The 22,686-nt window shown below is 42.9% G+C and overlaps 1 protein-coding gene across 1 annotated transcript in view; it reads left to right on the top strand.

Annotated features, from left to right (window-relative positions):
- Positions 1 to 22,686, top strand: part of NSUN7 (NOP2/Sun RNA methyltransferase family member 7) — a 158,357-nt gene that overhangs the window by 123,951 nt on the left and 11,720 nt on the right. The window contains exons 7-11 of the mRNA XM_077477591.1: positions 7,863 to 8,073; positions 16,531 to 16,674; positions 19,820 to 19,921; positions 20,633 to 20,750; positions 21,170 to 21,293. Of these exons, the coding sequence (XP_077333717.1) occupies positions 7,863 to 8,073; positions 16,531 to 16,674; positions 19,820 to 19,921; positions 20,633 to 20,750; positions 21,170 to 21,293 (699 nt within the window). The remainder of the gene's footprint in view (positions 1 to 7,862; positions 8,074 to 16,530; positions 16,675 to 19,819; positions 19,922 to 20,632; positions 20,751 to 21,169; positions 21,294 to 22,686) is intronic.

Here is a 22,686-nt window from a genome sequence, read left to right as displayed (position 1 = left end):
GAACATAAATATGCATTAACAACAATATCACATCTTCAAATATGTTATAAATGCTGCAAAATTACAACATCTACACCCTTATCACAATGTGTGCAAAACAGTGATTTAACTGCATAGAAAAATGAGCTAAAAAAAAGAAACTCTCAATAATAAGGTGTCCAATTTTCAAATAAAGTGTCCAATTTTTCAATTAAAGAAAAGTCCATAAAAAACTCTAGAACCACCACGTGTCAGGTGTAAAATATATCAACTCTCCATATCCTGTTCGAAGTCTCAACATATATTATAGTGCACCACCACCATAAAGTGAGGATTGGCTCCTTACCAAATATCTCTAAACAATACGCTCTATAAGATCAGGCCAAGCTGCGTGCATCCCTCACTCGTCCACAGGTTCCGCCCACAAGCCAAATCACATTTCAGTCAGGCTCCAATGATTTTGCAATGCATGGTCCGCCATAAGAAGGAGGAGAGAAAAACGCTCCAAATAGTGTAAAAACGTTTATTTAAAAATAAAATAAAATAAGAAATGCACTTACAAAAGTACTGCAAAGTTAGGCATATCACAGTGGGAGGCGCCGGCCGAACGCAATTCTCCACGACAATACCCTTTCACCAGCTGGTCTATTCACAGGCAATAAATGGCGTGTCTCGCCGCCCAAAGTCAGTACAGTGTTGCATGACTGAGTAATTGTCATTCAAGGTGTGAGAGCACCGAAAGCTGAAAATTGGTCTGGGCAGGAAGGGTGTTTAAGTGCCCAGTAAGCAAGTGGTTAAATTAGTCACACTCACAATTTAGCCTTTGAGTATACCTTACCTTATCTGTATACTCTAGCCCAGTGCTGGTGAACCTTGGCACCCCAGATGTTTTGGAACTACATGTCTCATGATGCTCATGCACTCTGCAGTGTAGATGAGCATCATGGGAAATGTAGTTCCAAAACATCTGCGGTGCCAAGGTTCACCATCACTGCCTTAGCCTGTCTGTATAGGGACGGGGCCAGAGGTGGGGCGGAAGGGGGCCCTGTCAGGTAGGCTGTACGGGGCCTCATTATTTCTATCAGCGGCCCTGCCTACAGGTCATACCATATACATAGGGGCTCATTAGTGCCCTAGAGAGAAGTTAGGAAAGTCTACCAAATGTAGCTTTTAAACATAATTTAAATGATCACTCGCTTAATGTGTCAATACCTAAAACCAAATCACAACTAGCAAAGAAAAGAAAACTGGGTTGCTGCAGCTGAACGGCTTGTGTAAACCATAACACAATGAGCTAAGTGTAAAGGGTGCGCTACCCTACCATCAATATAAATATATCATTAAAGTGCTAATAGTGCATGTGCATATGCGATTACAAAAAAAAAATGAATCTAATTGTGCAATATGTGCATACATAAAGTGCTTTCTAGTGCTTTTTACATAGATAGTAGGTGAGGTTGAAAAAAGGCACAAGTCCATCAAGTCCAACCTATGTGTGTGATTATATGTCAGTATTACATTGTATATCCCTGTATGTTGTGGTCGTTCAGGTGCTTATCTAATCATTTCTTGAGACTATCAATGCCCCTCGCTGAGGCCACCGCCTGTGGAAGGGAATTCCACATCCTTGCCACTCTTACAGTAAAGAACCCTCTACATAGTTTAAGGTTAAACCTCTTGTATTCTCATTTTAATGAGTGTCCACGAGTCTCGTTAAACTCCCTTCTACGAAAAAGTTTTATCCCTATTGTGAGGTCACCAGTAGGTTATTTGTATTAGACATGTGTAGACTGGAATATTTTGTTTCGGAATTTTGTTTTCGTCCGAAAAATACATTTATTTACTTACTCCCGAAATTCGTTTTTATTTATTTTGTTTTTCGGTAAAAAATTGCATTCGTCTGAAAATCCAAATGAATTACGGTCGAATCTGTCATTGAAGGCTTATGGTGTCTGTCGAATGTTTAAAAAAGATTCGACAGAGCAGCGAAACTCACTGTATGATGCTGCAATCGTACATTCCTGGTCGAATATTTCGACTACAAGCTGTAGTAGGATTCTAATGTTGTACGTCTTCTATGGGTTTTTTTAAGGCTATTTGTATTGCACACAGGTCATTAGCATTAGCATCAGGTCTGGTATGGATTTTAAGGGGAACCCCGCGCCAAGAAAAAAAAATGGCTTGGGGGTCCCCCTCAAAATCCATACCAGACCCTTATCCGAGCACGCAACCTGGCAGGCCGCAGGAAAAGAGGGGGGACAAGAGAGCGCCCCCCCTTCCTGAACCATACCAGGCCATATGCCCTCAACATTGGGAGGATGCTTTGGGGGTAGCCCCTCAAAGCACCTTGTCCCCATGTTGATGAGGACAAGGGCCTTATCCCCACAACCCTGGCCGGTGGTTGTGGGGGTCTGCGGGCGGGGGCTTATCGGAATCTGGAAGCCCCCTTTAACAAGAAGACCCCCAGATCCCGCCCCCCCGTGTGAAATGGTAAGGGGGTACAAAAGTACCCCTACCATTTCACCAAAAAAGTGACAAAAGTGTTAAAAATTACAGGAGACGGTCTTTGACAAGTCCTTTATTAAAGACTTCTTTCTTCTGGTCTTCTTCCTTCTTCCTTTGTTCATCCTTCAGTTTATTCCTCCATCTTCTTCTTCCTCCAATCCTCTTCTTCCTCCGATTCGCTTCTTCTTGCTTCTTTGTTCTCGTCCGGCATCTTCCTCCACGCGTCTCTTCTTCATTCTCGGGCCGCTCCGCGCAATGGGAAGCTCCCGCTGTGTGACGCTTCTCTTCTTCTGACAGTTCTTATATAACGGAGGGTGGGGCCACCCAGTGACTCCGCCCCCTCTGATGCATGGAACCGTGCGTCAGAGGGAGGGGGTCACCGGGTGGCCCCACCCTCCGTTGTATAAGCACTGTCAGAAGAAGAAAAACATCACACAGCGGGAGCCTCCCATTGTGCGGAACGGCCCGAGAACGAAGAAGAGATGCCGGACGAGAAAACCGGAGCAAGAAGAAGCGGATGGGAGGAAGAAGATGGAGGAAGAAACTGATGGATGAAGAAAGTAAGAAGGAAAAAGACCAGAAGAAAAGAAATAAAGGACTTGTCAAAGACCGTCTCCTGTCAAGAAAGGGGGCTTGGACTTTATAGGCACAAAACAATAAGGTAAAAAAACGTTTTTTGATTTATTTAGTACAAAAAGACATATTAAAAAAGCAACCATGTCTCAGAGTCAAATGATATAACGTCAGTATACAAGATCTATGTAACAATACATTGTACAATTCTCAAAATTTTACACCCAGTGGCAATACCATAGTGTTATAACATCTTGATAAGATTGCTATTTGCTACTGAAAATTATAACCATTATAACCATAGCTCACACAAATGAATAATTATTTTTGGGTTGTTCCCCATGCCCCCCCCCCCCCCCCCCCTCGCCCCCCAGTTTTTTTTTTTGCATATTTGCGAGAAATGTGATGGAGATGTTATCAAGCACTGCTCAAATGTGTAATTTAACTACTTAAGTAAAAGATCTAAATTGCCTAATCTGTTAGAGAAGATACATTACATGGGTCTAACAAGCAGAAAAGCTGTCCTAAAGAGGCTATTTCTGTTGCTAAAGACTACCATGTTTGTATCAATTGCTAAAGCAACCATACAGCCAGGAATCTGGTGGCATGGCAGAGGTGACCAATGCTGTGGTAGTGAAGGAGTGTTATGCTTGGCCCATACACTAGCGACCGGCTGCCCACATACTGGGACCGACTTTGTGGTAAGTACCTAGGTATTTAGCCTGGAGTCATGGAGAGAGATGTAGAGGGGGCCAGGGAGGAGAACAGGCATGGTGCTATGGAGAAGTATTTTTCCTGTGTCCAATAGCAACATATGGAAAATTGTCTCTGGGAGTGGGGTTAAGGGACTGCTGAGTTGGTGGAGACCGGTACAAGCACCACAGTACCGGCTCAGAAACCTGGGGAAGAGGGCTCTCTAAAAGAGGTTGTGTCCACAGTGCATTAGTGTCAACAGAATAAGAAGTATGGCCACGGAATACAAAGTGTTAACTGTGCGAGTGCTCTGCTAGTTTCTAAGTCCTGCGTGTCTTAATGCTGATTAAACATGATCGCTGCTCTTGCCTGTATTACAGGCATTAGCGAGTGCAGTTGCACAGTGTCCCCACTTGGGCACCTCAAGCCCCGCCCACAGAGCATTGTCACCCTAGCACAGGAAATGTACTTGCAGGATTACCAAATGAAAATAGAGGTAAATTAATGCAGCAACCACATCAGACTAGTAAACTATAATATTTTTTTTTTGTTTTGGGTTTAGATACACTTTAATCTCCCCAGCAGGAGCAAAGACAGAGATAAAAACTGGACTGGAGTTCAAACCATTTTCTACTGTATCTAACACTAAGAAAAAGTTTTGGCTTTAGATACACTTTAGACACTATTGAAGATTATGGAAACATACTGTATATGTAAAACAGTTGACAGATTCGTAATCTTATTGGATTGTCAATATTATTATATTGTAGACTGAGTACATAGGGGGTTATTTACAAAAGGAAAATCCACTTTGCACTGCAAGTGCACTTGGAAGTAAAGTCACTGTAGATCCGAGGGGGACATGCAAGGAAAATAAAAAAACAGCGTTTTAGCTTGCACAAGTTTGGATGATAAAATCAGCAGAGCTTCCACTCATTTCAGATCTACCCCTTAGATTTGAAGCAACTGCACTTGAAAGTGCACTTTCGGTGCAAAGTGGATTTGCCTTTCCTAAATAACCCCCACAGTATTACCCTGTTTCCCCGAAAATAAGACCTAGTGCGATTGTCGGCGATGGCTGTAATATAAGCCCTACCCCCCAAATAAGCCCTAGTTAAAGTCCTTGTAGGTTTTATTTTCAGAGTAGGGCTTATTTTCGGGGGAAACAGGGTAGGGCTTATTTGGGGGGTAGGGCTTATATTGCAGCCATCATCGACAATCACGCTAGGGCTTATTTTCGGGGAAACAGGGTAGGAAACCTTGCTTCCATAAAGGGAAAAGATGTAGGTTCCGCAGACCGAGTATGATTAACGGTCATATATAACAGATGTATCTGATTCTTCACTAGTTTGGTTTTATTATTAATAGACCTGTTTCCTCCCGTCAAGGGCCCATACATTTGAATATTTTCTGCAATACTGTGGGCCCTTTTAGGGCCCGCACACAATTATAGCTTTGGGTATGAGGGTCTCCAAAAAGATAATAGATTTCTCTGGAGAACACAATTGACAAAGCTCACTGCATACACCTTTAGGGCCCATTCGCATCATGTCCATCGGGCCCATTTCACTCAAACTCTCTGCAATGATTTGAGCAGAGTAATAATGGAACATCAATTGTACCAGAAATTCTCAAAGAAACACTCCAGCACTAAATCCAGAGGTTTTTGCTTTTGGAGTACTTCAATGTGCAATGCCTCATTAGGCTGGAGCCTTCCTCAGACTGGGGAGTCTGCAACAAACTGCAAAAAGCACTCAGGAGGGTGCGTTTCAGGGGACAGACCCCCCTTCCTCAGAGCTAATCCAAAGTAATCCTCAGTGGCCATTTAAGTAGTCATGAACCTAAGGACCTCCTCCTCAGACAGGGGAGGGGGAAATCTGCTGAGATTATCTCTGAGGAAGGGGATATGTCCCCCGAAACGCATTAGCCATCCAATCAGGTTTGGTCCTATGATGTGTCCGGCTGAAGCAATTGTGATATATGATTTTTGAAACTATCTGTGCGTATCCATTTGTCTTGCGTATCGAAATAAACTTGTATATGGTAATGCACAAGGTGTTTGTGCCCTCCTGTGTGACGAGACTCTCGTGCAACATCGCTGGATAGAGATAGGGCTCAGGTAAGTAATAGGGGGGCTGAGGTGGCTGCTGCATACAGAAGGTTTTTTATCTTAATGCACATAATGCATTAAGATAAAAACCTTCTGACTTTAGAACCACTTTAAAGTGTTACTAAACCCACAGCAGTAAAATCAGTGTATATATACAGTAAAGCATGCTTGTTACACTCATTGTGGAACCTAAGGGGTTATTCCTCTGCATTGTGTAAAAAGGCTGTTTGGTCCTGTCTTCTCTGATCCTCCACTGTCCCCAATCTATCTCCTGATAAGACAGAGCCTTTGGAGTCACTCTTCACATTCTCAGTTTGGTGTGCATTGCTAGAGAGTTTTTACGTTCTTGGGAATGTGAATGTGATCGGCACAGGGCCAATCAGCACTGTCCAGACAGAGGGTCAGGATTCATGCAGCCTCATAGGACAAGCAGAGTAGAATGAAAACTTCTCCTACAAGCTTTAAACAGACACTGATAGAAGTCAACAAGGCTGCCATATATTGCTGATGAGAAAGGTATTTACCAGTTTATTATAACAAAAAGAATTGCATTTCCATGTTCTGTGTACTGTGGGAGACCAGGTATAGTGAATGTAGGGTCCTGGGTTTCGTAACACTTTAACTTTAGTTCCATTTTAAAGAAAACAAAATAAAGCATTATGACTTCTTCTGGGGAAAGAGAACACATCAACGCTGCAGGTAAAATAAATGGATGTCAACATACATCAACTCAATTGTGATTAAAGTTTGTGTGCACACTAAGCACAATGCATGTTGTGTGATTCCAGTCTAAATGCTACTTAAAAAATAAAAGGCATACTCATTCTCTGCTCAGGGCAGGGTCGTCTTTAATATTGACTGGACCCTGGGCAAACATTTTCTTGGTCCCCCTCCACCATGCAATTTCGCTCTCCACATGCTTTGAGACATACAATAAATAGCAGCTAGACTCAAAATCAGTTTACTGAATCAGATCAGGCAGCGATTGTGATTGGTTGCCAGAGGTTACAGTGTATCATTACCGCTCACTGTCTGGCTGCTAGAGGTTACAGCACACATTATGGCTCACTGTTATTTTCTAGAGGTTACAGCACATGACTTCTGCTTGTTGATTGGTTGCTAGAGATTACTGTACACCAATACTGCTCACTGATTGAATTCTAGAGGTTACTGAACATGTATACCACTCACTAATTGGTTTTTAAAGGTTACTGTACATTACTACTGCTCACTGGTTTGTTGCAAGAGGTTAGTGCACAGCATTACTGCTCACTGATTTGTTACCAAAATTCAGGGTGCTATGGTACCATGTTATTTTGAAGAAGGGTTCCACCTCCAATTTGCTTACTTTTACAGAACATGATGTTAGGCTTAATGACCACAATTGTAGGCAGGACTTTCAAGCATGCTCTTTTACCTCTCCAGTGGGCAGCATTTAGCAGAAGTGATGGTGGATATGACCTCAGGGGGATACATATGAATGCCGCCTCTATTTAAATATCAATGCCGCAGTCCACGACTATTTACATATTAATGCCACCGCTATTTACATATCAATGCAGGTTATTTACATGTAAACACGGGGTCTGCAAGTGAGCCATCTGTATATGGCAATAGGGCAGAGCTGGGAGTCAGCAGCAGCAGAAGTTTACACTGAGGTATCGGGACACAGCACGGGACTAAAACTTCAAGGGATAAGGGAATTTAAACTGGGATAGTTGGCAAGTATGAGGCAGCTGCTTTGGGCCCCACTACAATGATGGGGCCCAGGGCAGCTGCCCCTTTTGCCCTGCCTTAAAAACAGTCCTGGCTCAGGGAGTATTGACACTTGTCTTTTCAGGAGATACCTGCTGCCTACTCAGAAGACACGTTTGTACCCTGGGCCATGTAGCACCATGAGTACAAATATTCAGGTGGACATAGTGCCGTAGGAAAATTCCATTATCTACAATCTAAAGACCCTAAGAAAGTTATATTTGCCATATTTGTGTTTTCTCTATAGGACAAGTCACACAGTGTTGCCGCACATACTGTGAAAGCTTTGCACAACATGGACAGTGATATCATTGTGGCCAACCCTTATTCAGACTTTACCATCGCCCACCTCTCTGTGCTGACCAGTCACGGCATATGCAGTATATATGTATGTGGGGTTAAGTCTCAATCCAGAGATGAAGAAATGCAGGAACTCTTCAAGAACATGGAGTGTAAAAGTAGGTCCTTCACACGTACAGTTCCTGAAATAAAACTATATTATGTCAGATACATATGCTACGTGAACACAGCTTGATGTACATGTGCAGCAAAGTACTATATATCAGTCATGACAGCTTTCCAGCTTTCCATCACTGACACATATATTGTATTTTTACACTTTGTGCGTAGGAAGTAGGGAATGGATGCATAATTATTTTTAAACACACTCATAGCAAAATGCTAAAAAAAACAAATCTAATATGTATTTACATGTTTGGGCAGAACCAAGCTTCTGTTAAAGTGACACTAAGGCCCCTTTCACACCGAGGGCATTTTGCAGGCGCTATAGCGTTAGAAATAGCGCCTGCAATCCGCCCTCAAACTGCTGCTCCATTCATTCCAGTGGGAAAGCCTGAGGGCTTTCACACTGGAGTGGTGCGCTGGCAGGACGTCAGGAAAAGTCCTGCCAGCAGCTTCTTTGGAGCGGTGAAGGAGCGGTGTGTTTACCGCTCCTCCACCGCTGCCATTGAAATCAATGGGGCAGCGCTGCATTACCGCCGGCAAAATGCCGATATTGCAGCGTTTTGCGGGCAGTTTTAACCCTTTCTCGGTGACTAGCGGGGGTAAAAGCACCCCGCTAGCGGCCGAAATGCTCTGCGAATCCAACGGTTTCGGTAAAATTAGCGGTGTTTTACCGCCGACGCAATGGGTGCTGCAGTGTGAAAGGGGTCTTAAAGATATCCTTATTCTCCAAAGATAATCCACATATATCCACTATTTAATGGCCCTGTAAACAATTTTTCATGAACTCATTTTATACTGTGTTTTGGGCCTCCTTGTAATGTCCTCTGTGAGCTTCCAAACTTCAACTTTTGCCCCTCACTTCCATTTATTTGAAACAAGCAATGCGCTTTAGCTTTGCTAATGAGCGCTGCACACTACACATCCCATAGTTCATAGTTCCTTACTCTACCTTGGGAACAAGCAAAAGAGGGTGGATACTCTCCTACATACAGTGGAAGCATGGAGAAGGAGCATAACCAACCTCCAACAACAAGTCAGATCACAACACTGAAAAAAAAATGGAATTTGGAGGAAGCTGAGAGCAATAATTTTTTTTCATTTAACAATACATACTTGAATAAAAATTTGTTTTATTAAACCTGAATTTAGTTTTACTGTAGAGAAAAGAAATCAGCAACCTTTTCTCTGTTAATAAAACACATACAGTAAAACCTTGGATTGCGAGCCTAATTCGTCCGGAAACATGCTTGTAATCCAAAGTACTTGTATATCAAAGCGAATTTCCCCATAAGAAGTAATGGAAACTCAGATGATTCGTTCCACAACCATTTATTCATAGGTCTTTCAGTATAGTCTATATAAAAAGATTATAGCAATGTGATAGGTTATGTAAGGGGTTAGAAGCAAAATCTAGCAGGAGCTACAGAGTATAAAAGAGAAGAGAGGCGGCAGATGTGTTATTTGTTCTAAGAGGCGAGTTGGCTCCTTTTAACAGTCAAGTTATTGCTTATTTAAATTTTTTTACATATCAGTAAAAACTGAATAAAATCAACATAAAGCAGGGTATATTTTTATTTTTATGCTTGCTCGTGAGCCCTTTGGTGCTCAAAGAACCCTGAGCAGCTGTTTAGTTCACTCAATGACTCAATCCAGCTATGACTGGTTCTATTTTAACTATTAAGAAATAAGGCAATTTTGTTTTCTGAATTCTAAAACCTTAAATAAATTCAGTTAAACATAACATGAAAGAATCTTTGTCAAGATCTTTGTCTTTGCTAGTTACAGGAAAGGTGGGACCCTACTCCACAAATGAATTAAATAGATGCTTTTTTTGCTTAACCACTTCAGCCCTGGAAGGATCTACCCCCTTCCTGACCAGGCCCTTTTTTGAGATACGGCAATGCGTCACTTTAACCAGTTCCCGACCGGCGCACGACAATGTACGTCGGCAGAATGGTACAGGTACATCCATTTTTATATTCCGCCCTGCCATCACGTGCGCGCCGCCGGTGACGCGCTCGCATGCCGGTCGGGACCCCCGTGAGTCCGGTCGCGGGTCCTGCGGACTCGATCGCCGTGGGGATATTTTGCGCTATAAACAAAAATAGAGCAACAATTTTGAAAAAAAGCATTATTTTTAACTTTTTTTTATAATAAATACCCCCCAAAAATATATAAAACATTTTTTTCCCTCAGGTTAGGCCTTCTACATATCTTTGGTAAAAAAAATCCCAATAAGCGATTATTGATTGGTTTGCGCAAAAGTTATAGCATTTACAAAATAGGGGATAGTTTTATGGTATTTTTATTAATAATTATTTTTTTTTACTAGTTATGGCGGCGATCAGCGTTTTTTATTGTGACTGCGACATTATGGCCGACACATCGGACATTTTTGGGACCATTGTCATTTATACAGCAATCACTGCTATATAAATGCAGTGATTCCTGTGTAAATGACACTGGCAGTGAAGGGGTTAACCAGTGGGTGGCAGTGTAGGGGTGTAGGGAGGCTGGGCTTTAATTTAGTGAACACTGATCTCTGCTCAAATCACATGGAGCAGAGATCAGCGTCACTAGTTGCTAGGCAGAATGGGGAAATGCTGTTTACAAAGGCATTTCCTCGTTCAGCCGCCCCGTGAGATGTTCGCGGGTATGCCCTCAGCGATTGAGTCCGCAGGACACGCGACCAGACTCACGGGGGTCCCGACCAGCACGCGAGCGCGCCGGCAGCAGGGTGGCATTAAAGATTGGGCATACCTGTACGCCAATATGTCTGCCCGTGCCATTCTGCCGGCGTACAACGGCATGCGCTGGTCGGGAACCGGTTAAGGGGAACCCCGAACCAAAATGTAAAAAAAAATTGCGTGGGGGTCCCCCCAAAATCCATACAAGGCCCTTCAGGTCTGGTATGGATATTAAGGGGAACCCTGTGTGATGAACATGGCTGTCAGCTCCCTGCCCTCCTCGCTAACTTGCAATAAAGGACCGGCCAACCTCACACCATGCTGTCACTTACTTAACAATGCCACTCTCAGCTGCGCTCTAGCACAATCTAGGTACCAACAGCCTAAGAGCGATTGTCACTGGGCTAATTACACAATTATCCCTTTAACTGCCACTACTCCCGTTTAGAACAAGCCGGGGGAGACTTGTGATTTTAGCAATACCAATTATAATTTTAGAATAAGCGTCTGCAACACACATTTCCACTACAGGTCTACCCAGAGGCCTTACTCTACAACAGTAGCGCTCTTTAACCACCTCGCGCCCGCCCTATAGCCGAATGACGGCCGTAGAGCAGGCGCGTTCGTCCGGGAGGCCGTCCCTGGACGTCCTAATGTTTACTTCCGCAATGCGCGCCACCGCGGTGGCGCATCGCGGAAGTTCTGTGTTCGCCGTGTCCCCCGGGGACAGGCAAACACAGATCGCTGTAAACGGCCAATCACAGCGGCCATTTACAGCGCGATCGGCGTGTCCAATGGGAGATGATCTCATATGTAAACATATGAGATCATCTCTCAGCGCCGCTCTCCCTCCTCACACAGAGTGTGAGAGGGGAGAGATGAACGGCTGCTACCTGCCCCCAGTGCTACCTGCCCCCAGTGCCACCTGTTATCAGTTCCATTTGTCCCCAGTGCCATCTGTCATCAGTGCCACGTATAAGTGCCATCTGTCATCAGTGCCACGTGTCATCAGTGCCACATAGTGCCATCTGTCATCAGTGCCACGTATTAGTGCCATCTGTCATCAGTGCCACGTATCAGTGCCATTTGTCATCAGTGCCACCTGTCAGTGTCATGTGCCATCTGTTGTCAGTGTCACGTGTCATCAATGCCACTTATCAGTGCCATCTGTCATCAGTGTCACGCGTCATCGGTGCCATGTATTAGTGCCATCTGTCATTGGTGGCATGTATTAGTGCCACGTATTAGTGCCATCTGTCATCAGTGCCACGTATTAGTGCCACATGTCTTCAGTGCCACGTATTAGTGCCACGTGTCATCAGGGCCACGTATAAGTGCCACGTGTCATCAGTGCCACATATTAGTGCCATCTGTCATCAGTGCCACATATTAGTGCCATCTGTCATCAGTGCCACGTGTCATCAGTGCCACGTATAAGTGTCATCATTGCCACGTATCAGTGCCATCTGTCATCAGTGTCACGTGTCATTGTCCTGGTGCTTCAAAAGTGTAATAAATAGTCAACAAGTTAGATGTGTAATTTATGTTCCTAGAACACATGATGGCGCTACCTGCATGTTGGGCCTCTCTATGTGGCCAGGCTGTGAAAAAGTCCCACACATGTGGTATTGTAATACTCAGGAGGAGTAGCAGAATTTTTTGGGGGGTGTCATTTGTGGTATACACATGCCATGTGAGAGAAATAACCTATTACAATGACAATTTTGTGGAGAAAAAAAAATGAAAAATCTTAATTTTGCAAAGAATTGTGGAAAAAAAATGACAACATCAAAAAGCTCACCGTGCCTCTTACTAAATACCTTGGAATGTCTACTTTCCAAAAAGGGGTCATTTGGGGGGTATTTGTACTTTCCTGACTTGTTCGGGTCACAAGAAGCGAGATAGTCCACCAGTACATCAGATGTGATCAATTTTGTGCGATTCGCACCACAGCTTGTAGACTCTCTAACTTTCACAAAGACCAAATAATATCCACTAATTTGGGTTATTTTTACCAAAGATATGTAGCAGTATACATTGTGGCCAAAATGTATGAAGAAAAATTAATAATTTGCATAATTCTGTCACAGAAACAAAGAAATATGCGTTTTTTTTTCAAAATTTTCGGTCTTTTTTCATTTATAGCGCAAAAAATAAAAACCCCAGAGGTGATCAAATACCACCAAAAGAAAGCTCTATTTGTGGGGAAAAAAAGGACAAAAAATTCATTTGGGTACAGTGTTGCATGGCTGAGTAATTGTCATTCAAAGTGTGAGAGCACCGAAAGCTGAAAATTGGTCTGGGCAGGAAGGGTGTTTAAGTGCCCAGTAAGCAAGTGGTTAAGTGGACATCCTGCCAGGCTGCCATTAGCTGTTTTTACAGTCCTAGCCTAGTTCTGCTTTCTCTGTTGAGATAACAGTTCCTTTTGAAATCTAAAACTATGAATTCCTGAACACCAGGGAGGAGGGAGGGAGTTCAGATTTCTTTTTCTGTAATGTTAAACTGTTAGCCAAGCTGTCATGGCTGCCCTAAGGCTCTCAAACAAAATGGCCACTAGCTACAGCTTTTTGTGTCCCAGTACGTGATATCGTTACACCCAGCAACAATTTTAAAAAAATGGCATTGGGGGTCCCCCTAAAATCCGTACCAGACCCTTCAGGTCTAGTGTGGATATTAAGGGGAAACCTGTAGAAAAAATGGCGTGGGCCCCCCCCCCAAAATCCATACCAAACCATTATCCGAGCAAACAACCTGGCAGACCGCAGGAAAAGAGGGGGGGACGAGAGAGCACCCCCTTCCTGAACCATACCAGGCCACATACCCTCAACATGGGGAGGGTGCTTTGGAGTAGTCCCACAAAAAATCTTGCCTCAATGTTGATGGGGACAAGGACCTAATCCCCACAACCCTTACCCGGTGGTTGTGGGGGTCTGCAGGCAGGGGGCTTATCAGAATCTGGAAGCCCCCTTTAACAAGGGGACCCCCAGATCCCACCCCCCATCTGAATTGGTAACAGGTACATTGTACCCCTACCAATTCACAAAAAAAGTGTAAAAAATAGTAAAAATGTCAGGAGACACTTTGAGACAAGTCTTTTATTAAAAAATAAAAATGTCCCACGATGTAGATCCATCTCGCGCCCCCACCCCCCCCCCCCCCCCCCCGGAACAAGAAAGAAAAACAAAAATGCAACAGCACAACCTCCATGGCTCCTGCCAAGTGATGCTTCTTCTCGTTGACAGCTGTTATATAGCTGAGGCTGGGGCCACCCGGTGACATAAACGGGTGACCCCCCGCCCCCTCTGACGCAGAGCAGTTGCATTTTTTGTTGTTTTTTTTCGGTCTGTCGGGTGGCGTGAGATGGACCTACATCGTGGGACATTTTTATTTTTTTATTTTTTAATAAAGGACTTGTCCCAAAGTGTCATTTTGCTGTGGTATTGTTCTAAACACGGGAAAACTGGGCCACTTCACGAACATACTAAAAACACCCCCCAGGCATGATATTTAGCCACTTTCAGACCGGACTATTTTGCTGGCTTAAGGCCAGACCACTTTTTGCAATTCGGCACTGTGACGCTTTAACTGACAATTGCGCAGTCGTGCGATGTGGCTCCCAGACAAAATTGACGTTCTTTTTCCCCACAAATAGAGCTTTCTTTTGGTGGTATTTGATCACCCCTGTGGTTTTTATTTTTTGCGCTATAAATAAAAAAAGAGCGACAATTTTGAAAAAAAAAACACATTATTTTTTACTTTTTGCTATAATAAATACCCCCCAAAAATATATAAAAAAACTTTTTTTCCCTCAGGTTAGGCCGATACGTATTCTTCTACATATTTTTGGTAAAAAAATCGCAATAAGCGATTATTGATTGGTTTGCGCAAAATGTATAGAGTTTTACAAAATAGGGGATAGTTTTATGGCATTTTTATTTAAATTTTTTTTTTTACTAGTAATGGCGGTTTTTATTGTGACTGCGACATTATGGCGGACACATCGGACATTTTTGACACATTTTTGGGACCATTATCATTTATACAGCAATCAGTGCTATACAAATGCACGGATTCCTGTGTAAATTACACTGGCCGTGAAGGGGTTAACCGGGGTGGCAGTGTAGGGGTTAAGTGTGTCCTAGGGGCGTGTTTCTAACTGTAGGGGGCTGGGCTGTGTGTTAGTGAACACTGATCTCTGCTCCAATCACAGGGAGCAGAGATCAGTGTCACTTGTTGCTAGGCAGAACGGGGAGATGCTGTTACATCGTTCAGCCTCCCCGTGAGACGATCGTGGGTATGCCTGTGGTGATCGAGTCCACAGGACCCGCGACCGAACTCACAGGGGTCCTGGCACGCGTGCCGCTGGTGGCGTGCACGTGATGGCAGGGCGGCAATTTCAACTGGACGTACCTGTACTGCCATTATGTACATCGTCGCGTGTCAGTCGGGAACTGGTTAAAGGAATATTTAATTTTTATTGATTCACTTTAACATTATTAAAATCACTGCTCCTGAAAAAGTTTTTAAACTTTTTTTTGCATTGATACATGTCCCCTGGGGCAGGACCCAGGTCCCCAAACACTTTTTATGGCAATAACTTGCATATAAGCCTTTAAAATTAGCACTTTTGATTTTTCATGTTCGTGTCACAAAGACTTTAACGGTGTTCGTATGTTCATCCGAATATTTTGCCTGTTCACAAGTTCTGCTGCGAACTGAACTGGGGGGTGTTCGGCTCATCCTTAACCAGCAGCTACTACATTTGTCTGAGGTAGACTAGTGTAGTGGTTGCTGGTGTGTGCTGTTGTCATTTTGTGTTTTTTGAGAATGAAAAGTAACAAGATGCCAGCCAGCTACTATTGTAGCAATCTTCTCTAAACTACTTGGCAGCTGCAAGAGATTGCATGTTTAGTCTTTTTTATTTGTAGAAATAGAGCAGAGGAGGTACAGGGCTGTAGGGAGGGATGCAGATATTCTGTCTGCAGCATTCAATAGAGGCCGGGGCTGTGCATGCTGTGCGTGCTCTGTGTCTGTATCAAGGTCTTCTCCTATGTTCATTCACTCAGAACTGTTTCATCTATGTTCAGCGTTCCTGGACAGCAGTGGAAGGGGCTAGCTATATGAGAATGCTGCTTAGGAAACACAGCACTGATTTTCATGGGGGCAACTGATATGTGCACTGGGGACTTAACATGCTTATTAACCTTTGATGAGACTTCTTTAAAGCTCCACTCGAGGTAGATTTGAAAACACTAGTGAATGTAGGTAAGCACAATAAAAAATTACATTTATTTCGAAAGACAACATGTACAAGATCCTAAATCTGACTTGTATTTTCCTCTTGGAATCCACTGAACAGTAGAGGTGAGACCCGGAAAGTGAGGAGCAGCATAGGGGCCAGTCAGGTGTGCCGCAATTTATCTGTTTTCATAACTGTCCCCAGTCACAGGCTGGGGACAGAACAGTTCCCTAGCCATATTACCTAATTTTGGTTAAGAAAAGTCACAGCACCAACCTAGCGCTACTATTAGGCATGGCTGTGTAAACCTCAGGACTGGATGGATAGAAATACAGATCCTTTGGAGATAAAACAAGACACTATATGTATTTAGTTGTGCAGTATGTAGCTGTTTGCTTGGAGTTTATCCTTAAGAGGAATTACTTTTTCCATATGGCGTCTTCATATATTCTTTTTATTTCACTTTCCTTAAAAGAGTACATCATATCAATCACTTGTACTAACTCCAGTATTTTACTTTGTAGATGTTAAAATGCTTAAAGAGAGTTTCACTGACATTGACCCAGGTGATCCAAGATTACAAAAGGCCAGTCTTATTCTTCTGCTACCTCAGTGCTCTGGATCAGGAGTCAGCAACCCTGTGGAGTTTATTCTAGATGAGCATGGAGGTAATTATGACAATAATATTGTTTGTGATTACTGAGACTAGAGCTAGGAGCCCTCTGGAGGTTTCTGTAGTAACTATCATCACTAATACAAAGTGGAGAGAAGAAGAAAAAATGTTGCAAATATTTGGATGTGGAAAGTGATCAATGCTTGGGTTTTCAGCATAACGTCTGTAGGTTAAAGTGGAAGTAAACCCATCGATTTAAACAGGTAAAAAAAAGGCATGCTGGGAATACTAACTGCACATTGGCTGTGCTCTCAGCCAAACTATCAAACCATCCAATGGCTGGTGTCATAACGAATCACATGTGCAGCACCATAGGTGCTGAAGATTAAACAGAGGCAAAGATGGCAGCTTCCTTGGCTGAAAACGATAGGGGTGTTTACTTCCACTTTAAAGGCTTGAAATAAACACATTGCTGTTGTGATTCAAGACCTTGAACGTGACTTTGTCCCCTTGCAAAGGGAAGAACTTCAGTTTGCCCTCACACAGTTCAGTTTCCCGGGACTGGTTTTTATTCCAACCTACTCGTGGTCCCAAAACCAGATGGCAAGGTATGTCCTATTCTTAACTTATAGGAGCTCAGTCGGTACCTTCAGGTACAGAACTTTTGCATGGGGTCACTTTGGACAGTATTTGCTTACTCGAAAATTGGAGATTTTCTAGCATTGGTGGATATAAAGGATGCTTATTTGCATGTCCCCTCACCAGTGTTACTTATCTTTTGCAGTATAGGTGCAACATTACCAGTTTGTGGCTATGCCTTTTGATATTTCAGCACCTTGAGTATTCACTAAGGTTTTAGTCTCTATCAGAATGTAGGATACCTGGATGTTTTGTAATTAAAAGAACAGTTAATGCAGAAATTGGCCACAAATATTCAGAAGATTTCAATGGATCAGCAGGGGAGTCTCGACTTTTGATCAACGTAGTAGAACTCAGAGTCATTTGTCTAGCCTTACAATATCCTGTCAGCATCTAGTTGGGCAAAAAAAAACGGTGTCTCATGTGCAAGTCATTATGGAGGTACAAGAATTCATGCAGTGTACAACAAGGCATTCTACATTTTATCTTGGTTGGAATGTTATGTTCCATTTCTGTCAGTGGTACACATTCCAGGGGTTGAGGACTGGAAGGCGGCCTTATAAAGTGGCCAGCAGCTAAATCTAAGGGAATGGCCTTTACACCCAGAAATGTTTCAGCAGGTACAGTATTTTACAAGTGAGTGACTTTGGATGTGGATCTGCTTACTTCTAGGTTAAACAATAAACCGGACACACTGGTAACTGCGTGAGTTCAGTTTAGTCATATATATGTCCTTTTAACCATCAGAGTACTGAGCAGGGTAAAGGTAGAGAACATTCCAGTAATTCTGACTGCAAATTGACCAAGGAGGATATGGTACTCAGACATACCCAGGTTAGCGGTGGATGCTCCATGGGTTCTTTCATTACCTCTGGATTTACTTTCACAGGATCCAGTATTCCATCCTGCTTTACAGTAGCTGGTTTTGGTTGCCCAGCTGATGAGACCATAGTGTTAAGTGACAGGGTACTTTCAGACTGTCATACCAATTATTCTAGCAGCTAGAAAGCTGTCTTCTCAAAGGATTTATCATCGCACATGAAAAGCATATCTTAGGGGGTTTTTACGAAAGGAAAATCCACTTTGCACTACAAGTGCAAACTACAAGTGCAAAGTGCACTTGGTAGTGCAGTAGCTGTAAATCTGAGGGGTGGATCTGAAATGAGTGGAAGCTCTGCTGATTTTATCATCCAATCATGTTCAAGCTAAAATGCTGTTTTTTATTTTCCTTGCATGCCCCCCTCGGATCTACAGTGACTGCACTTACAAGTACACTTTTAGTGCATTTTAAAGTGCACTTTGTACTTGTAGTTTGCACTTGTAGTGCAATGTGGATTTGCCTTTAGTAAATAACCCCCATAGGGTTTCTTAATTCAGGGTTGGATCATTCTTTGAATCTGAGTGCTATTAGAGGACAGATTTTGGTTTTAGCTACACTTTTCCAAAAGCTGTTGTCTTTGCATGTGCTGGTAAAGACATTTGTACATAGCTGCTTCTGTAACCTTCTGTAACCTTTTGCACCACAGGACAACTGTCAACTCACATTAATCAAGACATCTTTTTGTTCCATCCCTAAACAGCCCAAAAAAAATGGTGTTACATTGTTTAGATATAGTTTGAGCTATAAGGGCATATCTTTGAGCAACAGCATCTTTTACTTCTTGCCGCCTGCCCACTGTAGATTTACTGTGGATCTCCAGCACAGGCAGGAAGAACAATGTACCATACCAATGTTCAAGCATTGGCTGATTCACATTTTACACATACGGTCCTTGAGGCAGCCATTTCCCACCCCTCATACTATTGCTTGGGAATGTCCTAATGGTATTGATCAGAAAACCCTATATCCTAGCATGAACAATAAAGAAAACAATATTTTTTACTTAACTGCAAAATCGTTTTCTGGAAATACATTACAGGACACAGGTATTCCGTCCCTTTCTCTCTGTTCTCCTATTGGTTACCTCCAAACTGGGAGCTTGCTGGATTGTGAGGGGTTATATACATGAGATAAGGCCAGACCGATTCTTACTTTGAGTGTCAGTGTCCATTCACCTGAAGTTGGCAGTACATAACCAAACAGATTTTAAAGCTATATGTCCTGTGATAAACTTCAAAAAAGGGTTTTATAGTAAAGTCAAAAGTCTTTTTTTTTTTGTGCTTCAAATCAAAAACCGATTGTCATAAGCCCCAGAAGGAAGCTGTCTTAAACTGTTTTCGGGGTTCAATGCTAGTTACTGGTTAGCAAAGCTGCAGCTGTTTAGCTCCACTGCTAATGACTTCCCCATAAGTAAATCTGGGCATAGAGTATACTGTTAGTTTTTTTTTTTTTCATTTAGCCAATGAGATGGATGGAGGAATCCCCTCCCAGGTGTAATGTTAAATTCTGACTGCAGCATCTGCTGCTGTCAGAAAACATCAATCAGCATCTGCAGCTGCTGATCAACGAAAATTTTCGAACATATCCCTCCAACATTAAAGGTGCAGCTAAAGATGCTTTTATATACATTTGTGTTTAATGTTCCTGTAAAATAAGCAAATGAATGTATTCTCTTGTACAGACACCTCTCTGCTTCAGGATCTCTCTCAAGGGTCTGTTTCAGCTGACAGACTGAATGATCTGGCCAAACAGCAGCTGTCTGAGATGAACCATGCTATGAAATGTAGGTGATCAGTATTCTAACACTGTTTTGTTTCATGAGTGTCGATATTGTCCAAGATTACAACAAGCATATTGCCCGTCTTTTTATGTAATGGGCATTTTGAACTTAACAAGATGGCACCATACCCTGGTATCCTTAGACTCCAGGACACTGTATGCAGCCAACAGTTGCTAGATCTGTCCTGGTCATGTTGCATCCTGTCTTTCCTGCTCTCATCAGCTCCCTATTAGCCACAATTGTTAGGTTGCTTGAAAATTTAATTCCAGTCAAATCTTAACTACTCTTAAAAATACTCCATCCCTCCTACTAGCACCTACTCTGACTGACCTTCAAGATATACTGTTTAAATACTTACCTATTTCCTGGCTCCTCCAGTCTAGTCAATTAATAAGCTCCCTTCTGTCAGCCAGCACCGGCTGCAGGGGAGAGAAGGGACAAACTAGTAAGCCTATGGGTGATGTCACCCCTCAGGCAATACCAGCCATTGTCGAGCGCTCTCTCAATTCCTATGTAGCCGTCACTTGCTGACACTGGGGAGATCCCCTGACCGGACTGGAGCAGCCTGATGCAGCTTAGTCAGAATAGGTTTTAGGTGGGGGAAGGGGACGTTTTTAAGAGTAGTCAGTGTCTGACCGGAATTCTGCTTTAAGTCACATTATCTTATTTATTACAGTGAAAGGTCTTCTGCTTATTCATTGTGTCTTCTTCCAGTTAATAAAGTTCACACTATTGTATACTGTACACGCTCAGTGTATCAAGAGGAGAATGAAAATGTCATCAGCCAGGCCCTTCAGTTCAAGATGGATGGAACCAAAGTACAGCCATACAGGTAAAACATTGTTAGCACCTGCATGTGTTATTTTGATTATTTCACTAAAGCTCACTTAGAAATCAAGGATCAAAGTTTCTGCTAGTTACCATATTCCATTGTGGGCCAGGAAATTTAGGGTAGGACCGAACAAGCACAAGACTGTTCGCCGGGGGAGGGTACACAGGGCACTATGGATGGGTTCCAAAATTCGACCACTGTAAATTTGCCTAAAATTTAGCCGTTGGAGTAACAACAAATTCATTAGGTATACCGTAAGTAGTTTCCAAGAATAGATGTCTTTGGCTTCAAATTTTACTAAAGACCACAAGGCACTGAGCTTTTTGGGCATTTTGTGATTCGAAAACACTTATGAGATGATTAATAATCTTTTCACAATACAGTTCTGCTATTTTATCTGTCATGATGTTTTTTTGCAGGCTGAGCCCACCTGTTATTTCAGCTTGCCCTTCAGCAGAAATAGAAACTGTGTGTGATAAATTCTTCAAAATGGATCCATCGGATAATTGCAATGGCTGTTTTCTTGCTGTCATGACAAGAGAGGTGAGAGAACTATAAATATTTTATAAAAACATTATATATATATATATATATATATATATATATATATATATATATATTACAGTATCTCACAAAAGTGAGTGCACCCCTCAGTTTTGTAAATATTCTATTATACTTTTTCATGTGACAACACTGAAGAAATTACACTTTGCTACAATGTAAAGTAGAGAGTGTGCAGCTTGTATAACAAATGTAATGTATGTAAATTTGCTGTCCCCTCAAAATAACTCAACACACAGCCATTAATGTCTAAACCAATGTCAACACCCCTAAGTGAAAATGTCCAAGTTGGGCCCAAAGTGTCAATATGTCAATATTTTGTGTGGCCACCATTTTTTTCCAGCACTGCCTTAACCCTCTTGGGCATGGAGTTCACCAGAGCTTCACAGGTTGCCATTGGAGTCCTCTTCCACTCCTCCATGATGACATCACAGAGCTGGAGGATGTTGGAGATCTTGCACTCCTCCACCTTCCATTTGAGGATGCCCCACAGATGCTTAACCACTTGCTTACTGAGCACTTAAACCCCCCCTCCTGCCCAGACCAATTTTCAGCTTTCAGCGCTGATGCACTTTGAATGACAATTGCGCGGGCATACAACACTGTACCCAAATGAAATTTTTATAATTTTTTTCCCACAAATAGAGCTTTCTTTTGGTGGTATTTAATTACAGCTCGGAGTTTTATTTTTTGCTAAACAAACAAAAAAAGATGCAAAAAAATAAAAATCATGTTTAATAGTTTATTATAAAATTTTGCAAACAGGTAATTTTTCTCCTTCATTGAAGTGCGCTGATGAGGCAGCACTGATAGGCTGCACTGGTGGGCACTGATAGGCTGCATTGGTGGGCACTGATAGGCTGCACTGGTGGGCACTGATAGGCATAGTTAAGGCGGCACTAATAGGCACAGATAAGGTGGCACCGATGGGCACAGATAAGGCGGCACTGATGGGCAAAGATGGGCACAGATAAGATGGCACGGATGGGTGGCACGGATGGGTGGCACTGATAGATGGGACTGATGGGCACTGATAGGTGGCACTGATAGGTGGCTCTGATAGGTGGCACTGATGGGCACTGGTATATGACACTGATGGGCAGGGATATGTGGCACTGGGGTGCAGCACCTTTGTTGAGGCAGATTGTGGGCACTGCTGGGTGGCACTGTGGGCACTGCTGGGTGGCACTGCTGGATGGCACTGTGGGCACTGCTGGGTGGCACTGACGGCGGGCACTTATTTTTTAATGAGGTGGTACTGGCAGGGGGCAGGTGGGCACTGGCAGGGCTGGCCGTGATCAGGACTGATGTCCCGATCACGGCCGCCGGTGATTGGCTCTTTTTTTTTCTCCTCGCGCTATCAGCGCGAGAAGGA

Source organism: Lithobates pipiens, unplaced genomic scaffold (genome assembly GCF_037356315.1).
Source record: "Lithobates pipiens isolate NorthernLeopardFrog02 unplaced genomic scaffold, aLitPip1_a1.2 Scaffold_13, whole genome shotgun sequence".
NCBI lineage: Eukaryota > Metazoa > Chordata > Amphibia > Anura > Ranidae > Lithobates > Lithobates pipiens.
The sequence above is the reverse complement of the archived record's forward strand: the minus strand, read 5'-3'. Positions and strand labels throughout refer to the sequence as shown.